This window comes from Delphinapterus leucas, chromosome 7, assembly GCF_059928025.1.
Source record: "Delphinapterus leucas isolate spDelLeu-1000000601 "Yukka" chromosome 7, BTC_Dleu_Yukka2, whole genome shotgun sequence".
Lineage (NCBI taxonomy): Eukaryota > Metazoa > Chordata > Mammalia > Artiodactyla > Monodontidae > Delphinapterus > Delphinapterus leucas.
Window position 1 is genome coordinate 103798170 of NC_143135.1, and position 12543 is coordinate 103810712.

At 51.9% G+C, this 12543-nt stretch overlaps 1 protein-coding gene across 2 annotated transcripts in view; it reads left to right on the forward strand.

The window, feature by feature from the left end:
* FLI1 (Fli-1 proto-oncogene, ETS transcription factor) overlaps window positions 1–12543 on the forward strand; it is a 112894-nt gene that overhangs the window by 67344 nt on the left and 33007 nt on the right. For both annotated transcript variants that reach the window (XM_089915805.1, XM_022556229.3), the window contains exons 3-4: window positions 3678–3832; window positions 8005–8208. In XM_089915805.1, the coding sequence (XP_089771931.1) occupies window positions 3678–3832; window positions 8005–8208 (359 nt within the window). The remainder of the gene's footprint in view (window positions 1–3677; window positions 3833–8004; window positions 8209–12543) is intronic.

Here is a 12543-nt window from a genome sequence, read left to right on the forward strand (position 1 = left end):
GTAGCCTTTTTAAAGCAATGTTCCCTGAACACACACAAGTAAAACCAGAGGAGTAAAGAGGGTATGTCCAGTGGTGAAAAGAAAGGACAAGATTGCAGGGTCACAACTCCTTTGCTGTGGCCTCCGCTGCGTGGCTTTCTGAGCCACGGCTGAACGGGAGATGCTCTGAGTTACACGCTCAGAGCCACCACCTCCTCCCCGCTCTATTGTGGCAGCCCCAGGCCCTCCTGTCACCTGTCCCAGTGCGATCCGCTGCCTGTGGGCCCTGACCCCATGCTAGCTGTAAGTACAGGTCTCAATACAAATCAGCAACATTATGGGCAAGCTGAATGGCAAAAACCTCTCTCCCTCCGTGCGTGCCCCCCCTTGTTGTCATCGGGCCTCTTCACGGGCACCAGCTGCCTCATTAAAGAGCAGCCTTTATGCTTGCTTCACCTGTACCCCACTAACCCCCCCAGCCCCCCCTCGCAGTAGCTGAGGAGGCCTCGAGAGAGGCCTGTGCTGCCTGCAGAGTCACAGAGCCGAGAGCCCCAGCGTGGAGGGGAGCGCGGCAGGTGGGTGGTGAGGGCATGGCTTTCCCTCCTTCTCTCCCAGAGGTCGGAGGAGGGCCGGCTTGCGCAAGGGCGGAGTCCAGGGTGGTGGCCAGGGCTTCTCCCTTAGGGCGCCCCTTTGCAGATCTTAGGCTCTGGGACCAAGGATAGGGCCTTGTTCCCAGAGGAGAAGCAGCCAAGCGGGCGAGAGGGCAAGCAGATCACCTTGCCCCGCTGGGGAGCAGGTGCGAACACGGGGCGGGGGAGGGGTTGGACCCTGAAATATGGCCGCTTCTTTGCGATAGGAAATGAGAAGGTTCCCATTACTGGCCGGCCCCCGTGGTCACCCTAGCAGGAGAACCCGGGGCCTGACCCTGTTCAGGTGTCCTCCCCGGGGATCTGGCCTGGCCACGCCCCCCCCCCCCAGCAGGTGCCTCTCTCACCGCAGTGCTCAGACTCCTTACCAGGTGACATACCAGGCAGCTTTTACCAAACAATTCCTCTTTCCAAATTTCTTTTTCTCTCCTCCTGGCCCCAGGGACTGGCCCTGCCCCAGGCACCTATGGCATAAGGGGTCATTTCATTGCGATGCTTTCTGAGGTCTGACTTTTCACCACTGCATGGCAAGGGGTCCGTTTTGGGCACAGAAATCCCCAGAGGCCCAGCTGACGTGGAAAAGAATTTTCACAATTTGTCTCCCCGATGTTCACAAAGTGGGGCGCAGCCCGCGGAGGGCAAGTCCCCTTCCGCCACGCAGAAAGTTCTCTGGCCCCCGCCAGGGGAAGTGTGTGCTCTGGCAACCTCACCCTCTGCACTGCGTTTCCAGCCAATGAAAACGTTGCTCTCTTGGTTAAAGGCCAACTTAATCCTCCAAACTTCTGCTGCACTTGGGTTGTTTCACCATGGACAAGTATGCTGGGAAAGGCTGCCAGGCCGTGGTGGTGTGTGTACGTGTGCGTGCATGCATGTATGTGCGTGCATGTGCGTGCATGCGTGCATGTGTGCGTGGGCCTGCATGGGTAGCCTATGCGCCTGTGTGCGCATGCGCCCACTTGCGGTTAGCCTTGAGGAGGGTGAAGGAGACCCTGCCAGCTCCGCAAAAGCTGCGCTCAGACGCAGCACCAGGGTCTTTCTGCGACTGCTTCATCTCAGGCCAAGTCTTTCTCCACCAGAAGCCAAAGGGCCAAACTCTGGTGCAAAGCCCCGATGTGCTACTGCCTCCTCTCAGACTGCTATGGGGACATTAAACCTTTAACAATCTGGGGCTCTGACGGCTGGTTCTTGGTTCTCTGCCTGGAAAAACAGTAGGCGAATAGTAAAACCTTAAATTCTAACATGTGTAAGTTATACATCTTATTTTCATTTTCAGCCCATGTTCCCTCTGTAAGACATCAGGAAAAAATTACCGTCTGACTTCTAATATCTCAGTGGGGCATTTATCTCCCAGCTATGATAAGTGATCTTCAATATTTTTTTCCTTTCAGATTAAGAAACAAATTCATTTAATTTTCTTTATTGAATGTGCTCTGGCCTCCCCCACCCTGCCGAGTCCCCGCCCTCCCAAGCTGTTACTCCCTTCTCCCGGCTCAGCGACTGCTCTCCTGCCCGCGGGGCTTCGGCCTTTGCAGGACGGGCGGGTCGATCTGGCACAACCCTGGTCCTTAAGGCCTCGGGATGGTCTGTTCCTGCCCACAGCAGAGTGAGGGAGGGCAGCGGCCAGGCCTCTGGAAAGCCCTGTGAGGTTCTGCGGCCCGGAGTTGGCCGGCGGTAATCTGAACCTTATCTGAACTCCTGGGTCTGAAAGCCTGGCTTGGAGCTCTTGCAAGGACTGGCTGTCTCCCAGGTTGCCAGAGCTGATGCTCCCTGCTCCAGACAGGGCCACAGCCTTTCCTTGGCCTCTAGTCACCTCCCTCAGTCCTGCTGCTGCTGGAGGGGCTGAGGGGAAGCGAGGGCAGGGTAGGATGGCACTGCCTGGGCGTGCCTGATGGGGGCAGTTCCATGGCCCTGGGCTCGGGGTAGGCAGAGTGTTCTGCCAGGCTGCTGTGGGCACCAGGTGGCCACAACTGAGATGTCAGCTCAGTCACCGGACAGATGCTCGTCGCTGAGCTGAAGCCCTCTTCTCCCACACTGCAAAGTATCAGGGGCTAACCTGGCCGTGTACTTCTCTGGTTTCCTTAACCATAGAAAGGAGATATTAACCCTTGCCATGCCTATCCTGGCGGGTGATTGGGAAGTTCAAACAGAACATTGTATGAGAAACACTTTAAAATGATATGCATGCAACAGAAATAATTCACTCCCAAAACAGTGATGGTTCACCCCCTCTGTAAGGCACTATAGAGAGGGTTTAAAAAGGTGTATTTGTCTAAAACCCACTTATACGGGGTGCCTAGAATAGTCAGATTCATAAAGTCAGAAAGTACACTGGTGGCTACCAGGGGCCGGGGGATGGGGGGCGGGGAAGGGGAATGGGGAGGCAGTGTTTGCTGGGGACAGGGTTTCAGTTTGGGAAGGTAAAACATTCTGGAGATGGATGATGGTGAGAGTTGCACAGCCACGTGAATGTACTTAGTGCCACTGAACTGTACAGTTGAATATGGGTAAAATAGTATGTTTTATGAGACTTTTACCATAATTTAAAAAAACTTAAAAAAAAAAAAGTCATGGCACCATCAGGAACCTCCCAATCCAGCCAGGGGAAGGGCACCTGCCAGGCTAACCCTCACATCATGTGACAAGTCCTAGAGCCCTGGCAGAAACAGGGTGCTCTGGGAGCGGGGAAAGGCCTGTCTGGGAGCGAGGTCGAGTGCACGCGCCTCGAGACCGTAGGTCGCCTGGCCACAAGGCTAAAAGTGTCAGCTGCAGGCAGAGCGGGAGGGCAGCAGCGCCGAGCTCAGAGGCCCAGACTCCAGTCTGAGGGCAGCGAGGGGCTGCCAGAAAGTGTTTAAGTACCGTAATTATAGGACTGGGCTGGGATTTGGAGAAAACTCTGGTGGCCGCGTGGATAGAAATAAAGCAGCGTCAGCAGCGTCCTCGTCCTCGTCATTCCACCAAATGAGGCTGGGCAGCGGCTCCACGGATGTGCCGGTGGCAGCGGTGGCAGTGACGCTGATCACTTCCTCTGGGCTTTGTCTTTTCTTACTCCAGGGAGTCTCCGGTGGACTGCAGTGTTAGCAAGTGCGGCAAGCTAGTGGGCGGAGGCGAGTCCAACGCCATGAGCTACAACAGCTACATGGACGAGAAGAACGGCCCCCCTCCCCCCAACATGACCACCAACGAGAGGAGGGTCATCGTCCCTGCAGGTACTTTGGGACCCAGTTCGCTGGCTGCCACCCGCATCCTCAGTCTTCTGGGCTAGTCGTCCCAGTGGGCACCTACACCTTCACCTGGTACCCTGTTCTCTATGGACATGCTTACTTGGGAAAGCTGCACTTCCCACTTTCTTCCCTGGCTGCCCTCCAAGACAGTTTCCCAAATGTCACCAGAGCCCCGAAGCGCAGATTCTGGAAGCCCTGCCCTCAAACAGGTCACATCACAGAGTCTAGCCTTGGTGCCTGGTTCCACAGGACGAGGCCTGCAAAGAGGGGAGAGGCAAGGCCTTCTGAACCCAAAAGGAATCCCGGGGACACCCAGATGTGCCCACCCTTGCCTTTAAGGAGAAGAGTGGCTACAGAGGTCTGTCCCGTCCATCAGGCATGCACTTCGTGGCATCTGCAGGGTCTTACCTCTCCAAAATTGCAGGCAGCTCTTCCAGATTCAAAACAGAAGTAACTGTATTTAACAGAAGGAGAGCCTGAACATGTGTGCGGCCAGGTACGTCATGAGGTAAAAAGAGGCGATTTTTCCTAGGTATTGGTGCTTTTGGTTACAGAAGATAAAATCATTGTTCAAGCCTTCCGTGCATTGGCTGGACACTCCACCTCGGCTGGTGAATTCAGCTGCCTGGTTGAAAAGGGAGGAAAAACTACCATGTGTAGAGTCCATGCCAGGTAGAAGGAGCCAGGGTGTCCAAATCTGAAGCAAAGTGAATGACTTACCAAAATCAGTTTACCAAGGAGGCCAACCCCTTCCATTTGGAAAAGTGTAAATGCAGTTGTGTCTGAGAGCCAAGGATTAGATGTCTCTTTGAGGTAATCCAAAGGAATCCGCGGCTTGGTCTAGAAGGTGTGGTTTTGCAACGGGCCGCTCCGTCCTAGGCTCTTTGTATATTTCTTTTCCATGGGAAGCTGTGTGTCACCGTCTCCTAGGAACACAGCCACACGCTTGTATTCTGGGCCAAACTCAAGGTGGCAGGCGCAGGAGGTGTGGGAACAGGTGAGGCAGGAGAGAGGGGGACCAGCGGGAACTTTTCTGTGCCCGGCAGGACTTGCAAACTGCTCAGAAAGCATGTTTATTTCCTTTCCCCACAAGCGCGTGACCTCACAGAGGAAGGGGAAGAATAGCTCCGTATACTGAGTGCCTCTCGGTGCCAGGCGCTGTGCAGATGGCCTCATCCCTGTGATGCTACTTCTATCTTGTAACGTCCGATCTCCCCTCCCCGGGAACACCAGCTAGGCGTGTGTAGCTCAGGCGCATTTGTGAGAGGCAAGAAAATGGTGCCTTCTCCTTTATTATAGAAAGAAGGCAGAAATGATGCTGAGCTAAAGCTGGCCTGGAGGGAAACTTCTGGACTCCCCCCATCGGAGCCGAACCTCTCCAGGCCTTTGCTGACTTGGAATCAAACCCCACCCTCCCACCTCCACACTGCTCCTCTAAACAGTGACCAGCATGAGGAGGAGATCTTGAGGACAGAAGAGTTAAGAGGCCAGAGGTTGTCTCTGAGCCAAATGTTGACACCATTTCATTTCCATAGTCACTTTTGGGCGGGGGTAGGGAAGGGGTGGGGGGGAAATGACCAGACTGTTTGGTTGACCCTTCAACTCTGAAGTGGTGTTGAAATACTTTCAAAAGGAGTATCAGGATGGCAGTCTTAGGGGGCCAGAGTAACCCCAGCAGTAATAATTAAAATAGCATAAATCCCTATCAAAGGGTTTCCAGAGCACTTGGTGTCATGAATTCCCTACCTAGGAATTCACTTCATTGTTTCACCTCTGGCTGGGTCTTGAAGCATTATCCTCACACATGTTGGTCAGCCTCCTGGACATAACAGAAAGTCTCATTTGGGCAAGTCCACACATCAAGGCAATAAAGCATCAGTGGAACAACCAACTGAATTTATGGTGGGATTTTAAGACGAGTATAAACGAGGTCCCTAGTTCACCACCAGTTCCAAGTTCCGATGGGAAGAAACTAGGACTCAATCATCCAGGAAATATATTTGGAAGAGTTTAGCATGCTCCACAGCGGAAAATTTATAATTCAGTGTGCTGTAAAAGGAAGGGAAAGAATATTGTGACGGAGCCCAAAGCAAGGGAGGAAATAAGAAAATAAATAAAATCTACAGTGTAAAATTGTATTTGAGGCCTTGGATACTCAAAGTGAGGAATTAGGAGAGGCAGAGGCAAAGCTGATGAAAAAAAATATATATATGCTACGTAATCCAAGCTCCCCCAGGACACTTTTCTTTAGAATTCTGAAATGGTGCAAAATTATTTCCATTTACCAATGGTCCGTGCCTGATTGTTCCTGGAGAGCAAAAGAGTAAGACAGAGCAAGAAATTTATCTGAGAGACAGAGAGAGAGAGAGATACAGACTTGTACAATGAAGCCCCGAGTAGCTCCGCTTTTTGGGGTGATGGCAGAGCACCTCCCGGGGGAGCTAAGGCAGGATGGTGAGAGGGGAGAGGAGAGGAGCCTTGGGGTGGGGGACCCTCAACTAAGTGCAGTCCTGGGAGGATTTTGACTGGAATTCCAGCTCAGACTGGGACTGAAGGTTGAGCTGGGGACTTAAGCTTTCAAGACGCCACTTCCCAACTGCAAAACGAAGAGAAAAGCCACCTTGCAGGCTTTTCCTGATGACTGAAAATTAGCACACGTGGAGCAGCGGGCACCTAGGAGGCATTCAGAATCTGGAGTGTTATGAGTTACCGGGCTCTGGGTGGTTGGTATGAACCTTGTTTCTTTCCCCACAACCCCTCCTAATCATTCAGACCTGCTCCCATTTTTGCCAGGAGCCTTCACAGACCCTCAGAATGAGAGGTGAGGTGGTTGAGAGGTAGCACAGATATTCCTACCAAATGAGCAGTCCAATAAAACAGGCCCAGTAGAAGTTGGGGACCATCAAATCTCCCCTCCTCCAGGAAGCCTTCCATGACTCCAAATCCACAGTGACCCCTTCTGCCCACGAGTTCTCGAACTGCCACAAGAAAAATCTGCTGCTTAATTCCGTGCTTTCCTGCCCTAGTGTTTCGTGTGGATTATCATCCATGAGTGCAAGACCCATGTAGCTTTCTTCTGTGATAAGCATATTTAACTGCATATTGGACTCTCTAATAATTGGGGGCCAAGGAAAGACATGGTGATACGTGATAAGATATAAGGGCTCTACCTAGCGTGGAACCTGCTAGAACTCATCACCGGCACTCAAAGTACACATGCTCCCCATATACACACACCTGGCTGGGGAGGAGTCTGAGGGTCCCAAGTGGAGACCTTACAACCTCAGTCCTTACATTATGTATGTTCACTTGAGAGCTAAAATGTTTTCTCCCTCCAACACCATTTCCCATCTTTTTTTTTTTTTTTTTTTCTGCACTGGGTCTTCATTGCTGCACGAGGGCTTCGTTGCCCTGCAGCATGTGGGATCTTAGTTCCAAGACCAGGGATCGAACCCGTGACCCCTGCATTGGAAGGCGGACTCTTAACCACTGGACCACCAGGGAATTCCCCATTTCCCATCTTTGGGGATTTAAATATCCTAAAAACTTTGTCAGGATGATTTTAAAGAAATTTCAACACAGCTGTCTCCAAAGGGAGAAAACCCAGATTGGGGTTAAGTTATTAAGACTAACACCACTGGGTTTTCCAACTGCACACATGGAATCGTGGTCCAAGTGTCCACGTACATCTTCTTTTCTGCAGCCATCGGACAGATCACTGTTCTTCCGTGAAATCACTGATGTTCTTAAGATACAGATGGTGGCCCTGGGTGTTGGAAACTGTGCTTGTTTTCATTTTGATGCCACCATTTCTCAGGCAGAGGTTTCGGTTGCCCTTCAAAGGCTTTAAAGAGAGTGTCCTGTCCAGATGCGTAGTGAGGCGTCTAAGAACCTTTCCAGAGCGCTAAGTGGTTCAGGCAGCGCCAGATGTGACGGGGCCGGATGGGCATTCTGGGAGGACCATCTGGGAGGGAACCACTTTCTCACTGGGGGGAGGGGGGATTGAGGAGGGGGAAGGGAGGGGAAGAGGAAGGGAGGGGAGAGAGTTGGAGATGGGGAGAGAGGGAGAGAGGAAAAGACAGAGGAGAGAGGCAGAGACAGAGAAGGGGTGGAACCCTGCGTCCTGCAGCCTTGCTAACAGCCCATCTCCCCTGCAGACCCCACGCTGTGGACGCAGGAGCACGTGAGGCAGTGGCTGGAGTGGGCGATAAAGGAGTATGGCTTGATGGAGATCGACACATCTTTCTTCCAGAACATGGACGGCAAGGAACTGTGTAAACTGAACAAGGAGGATTTCCTCAGAGCCACCTCCCTCTACAACACGGAAGTGCTATTGTCACACCTCAGCTACCTCAGGGAAAGTAAGTGCCTGGTCCTTTCCCTTTCTGGGCAGCAAAACACCCCCAGAGGCTGCAGCCCAAGTCCCCAGCCACTCAGGATGAAGACTGGTTCCCACGGAGCCAACCCAGGGAAAGGAGATAGGGTCCCGGTCTGTCGGTTTATGCTGGGCGGTTGCTATAGGAGCAGCCCATCCGGGTGTCAAGTTGCCAAGGTCGCACTGGCTCCCAGAGACCCTGCGAGGGGACTGACCCAGTCCTGCCATGACAAGGGAAGGAAAACAAGGAATGGAGAAAAAGTAGGGAGCTGCAGCCCTGTGGGGTCTGCCAGAGGCGAGTCACACTCTTCCCATGAGAACCACTTTCCAGAAACTACTTTGCCCCAAACTATAAATAGATGGACACCCGGGCTGGTATTGTCTTGAGCGATGATTTAAAGTTCCTACAGTAAACTCTAGATTTACGTTTTTGAATATTCACACGTTAAGTTCCTCTTATTCTTGGGGTCACTCTGGCACCCCCTAACCCACCTTTACCCGCTGTTACCTACACACCCTTCCCAACTAAACAGGAAGTGTAGCAGATGCCACAGGTGGGTTAGGATCTGTTGGAAGCTTTCTCCTGGCAGAGTCAGAAGGCAAAGAGCTTTGGAAAGGGAGAGTTTATGAAAGAAAGTGCGCGGTTGTTCAAAGGATTAGGCTTCTCTATTGCCAAGCCCCATCAATTTGATATGAATTTCACCTGATATGAAACATACACATCAGAACAGAATTTTGATAAACGTGCTAATAACCTCAGCCTTAACTCTTCACCAGAAATACAGGTGGTATATCGGTGACCCCAAGTACTGAAGGACTGTTCTGTGGCCAGAAAAGATGGTCCTAAGATGGGGAAGTTGAAGCCACAGGAAAACAGTTGTGGATTCATTCTACAAGGGGGCTTTTTAACAGTCAGCCCTGCCCAAAGATCCACTGGCAGCCTCAGGGTGCAGTGTTCGCTGTCCGTGGCTGCTGGGAATCTTGCAGGAGTTCAGCTTCGGAAAGAAGGAGGTTGATGATTTTAAAGCCCCTTTAACGCTAAGATCCTTGGACAGTGCCCACGGGCCGCTTTCCCGGGTCTCCTGGGCTCTGGGTTAGTTAGTTCTTCATCTGTGTTCCGTTGTCCGGTGGGTCTTCAGCTCACCGTTCCTGTAATCTTCTGTCTCCTGCAACAGTGTACTGTGTGGGGTAGGGGCAACACACCCTGGGTGTAAAAATGAAAAAATTTGAAAATGCCTTCGGAAGTTTCCACTGGTGCCTCTGGGCTCCCCAGTCACCCTCCGAGGCGTCTGGTAAGCAGTGGGATTGTGTGGGTGATGCAGTGTATGTTAACACCAGAGGAATGACCTCATGTCTGAGTCTTGCTGCAACATGAGGTCAGCCCAAGAAATGACAATTTCAAAAACGGGGGCAGTTTTCCACCCAGTTTTTCTGAGCTTTGGAGAATGAGCATTTTCTAACAATCTGTATTTCTTTAAGTGTTTATAGAATATTTTTAGAAAGGATCTTTGCACAGAGTCCTGCAGTAATGCTAGCTGGGCAGGGCAGGAGGTGGAAGTGGGCACACAGAAGCTGGGCATGAGAAGGAGAGACCAGCAAAGCAAAGACGCTGACCGATTCTGCCTTTCTGCCCCTCCTGGTGTCATACGGCGGGAGGTCCGGGAATCAATTTGTGGGAGAAGAGACGGACGGCAGTGTGGACAGAGAGCTTGGAGCACTTAAAGGGCCCGGTTATCAGATGCCCTTGTTGAGGGCATGTTCAAGCACGTTCTGACTGATGTGGGGAGAGCCCATTCAGACCATGTGATCCCAGGTCCTGCTTTCTGGCGGGTCCATAAACAACTGAAGTCCCCGCTGGGACTTCCTCTCACAGAAGAACCCAAGCCACAGACCCTGAAGCAAGACCAACCTATGCTCAGAAGGCCAAGGAATTTCATAAGGTGGTCGTGGGTAACTGTTGAGGCTTTCTATCGGAGGAGGACAGATAAGAAAGAGCAAAGGAATAAGCAGGCTGGGAAGAAGTGGACGCCAGAGGGTTGGGTTTGTGGGTATATGTAGCAGGGCATGAAAAAGGGTGGATTTATTCTCTTCGTTCTTTCTAAGAGAATTTGTAGACATTAAGGAAGATGCCCCCAAAGAAATAATAATATGAAGTTTCCAGAAAGGAGCTTATTAGCGGAGCAAATTTCCAGAGTTGAGTGGAGATGAACAAAGCACATATATGATACAAAGTTGAGTGCAACAGCAAGATATAAAGGGGTCTGAGCAACGACGCAAAACCATGTCTGCCTGCAAAAGCAAAAATTAAAATACTTGTATTAAGGTTCAAAAAAACTTGCCCCAGCATAATGTTGTACTACTCTAGAGGCCTTTTGAGGAACCTAGACTTAAAATGATCTGCTATCATGGAAACAGTTTTTGATTCATGCCTCTTGTTAATTGGGGTCCCCTTTCAGCTGCAGCCTTTGGGACCCCTTGTTGGGGGGGGGGATCCACTGAGACGCCTGCAGGAGGTCACGTGCATGGTGGCTGTCTGCTCTCAGGACCGCTGGGAACCCCGCAAGGCCCACCGACTTGCCTTCAAACACTGTATTGTTTTTCCAGACTTACTTCCAGCGGATGTTTTGTGTGGAGGCAGGGAGGCCAGGGCTCTGGGGAGAGGTTGGGGCAGCTGAGTTGAGGCTGGGAGAAGGGTGCTAATGCCTCGTGCATTGTCATATGTCCTTTCGTGGAGGAGGGGGTGGCGTTCAAACAGTTCCACTTTGGCAAGAGGTGGAAAGGAAAAGAGCTGAGCTCCTCAGCACAGAGGGAGGAAGTGCAGTGGGGCTAAGGAGAGAGGATAGAAGAGGACTGGAGCCCTTCTAACTTAGCCCCGGGTCAGAAGACTGCAAGGCAGCTGCGCCTCTCCAGAGGCGTCCGAGCTTTCTGGACTTTAGTAGAAAAAAGGACATGGTAGGATTAAGAAGCTCTGACACCAAATTTACACTTTCACCAAAGGTGCTCGAGTATTTATTCGGGTTGTCAGAACAGGAGCTATACTTTCAAATTTTAAAAACCAAACTTCAAATTAAAAATGTATTTTCCAGGGTGGAGAAGAAATAACAGTGTCCTGAGCCCTCCTGTCTGGCGTGCTAGGATTTACCTGGCCTGCCTGGAGGCTCCTGTTCTCCATACCCTGGCTTTTCAGCTGGCCCAGACGGAGTGACTGTACCCTATACCATCCCTCTGTAATGTCACCTGCACTTGAAATGGGAGGAGGACAGTGGGGGCCGGGTCTCAGGAGATGCCCACAGTTCTTGGGATCATTCCGGAGTCTCCTGGGGACACCTGGGCTCAGGCTGCATCTGCCCAGGTGTCATTCACTTTACGGGACAGACAGGGTGCCCCCTTGTGGACACCATGGACAACTAATTATAAATCCCCATTTTAAAGCCCAAGCAAATGAGGCCTGGAGTGCTTCAGAAATTGGTTCAGACGTGCCCAGCCCCTGGAGAGCAGCCTGGTGTCCGAGACCCAGGCCTCCTAAGGCCCGGGGTGCAGCTATGCCCACAGCCTCACGCTCTGAGAGCAGAGGCCAGGCTGCACAGACAGCGCCCGCTCACCTGGGCCACCCGGTCTTTCCCTCCCCTGCTGTGGAATTAGCCTCACGCTCCTGGGGCTCCCGTGTGGAGGGCCAGGCCGCTTTCCCCACAGCATTTTCTGTTTTCTTTTGTACCCAGAGATAAATGCTTTCCGAAAACTTCCCTGTGGCCTCCTGGAATGAGGCCGATTAAGCCAAACCTATCTGCACCCCAACTCTACCCATCTCTCTTCCGCGCGGCGCCTTCAGTATCTCATGCAGGCAGAGGCCGTATTTACAGTCTCGGGCTGCGGGAAATGAGATTGGGTGTCACAAGGCAAGATTGGGACGGACCTCAAAGGAAGTGGGAGCTGTCCCCAAACGGCAGTTCAGACCCAGGGCCGCTGGGGGGAGTTTGGGGTCTCTGGGAGCGCAAAAGGTCCTGGGTGGGGTGGCCAGAGACAGAAGGAAAGAGCCTTTGTTCATTTTACAGAAAGTTGTGTTCCGTCTGTCTGTCTGCGTCTGACCCATGAAAAATGCTAAGAAAATGCGTTTGGAAATAGTGGCAGCGCTAGAGAAATGAAATATATGGGGTGACAGGGAGACCACAGCAAAGGTATCTATCTTGATTCCCATTTTTAATTTAAACATAATGGAAAACACATTTTGCGTTTTGTGGTGTCCCCACCAGCCGCCTCAGATGTTCCGGCAAAGGTGATGGCTCTGGGCAATTAAGCCAGTGAAGTATTATCCCTTCCAGGC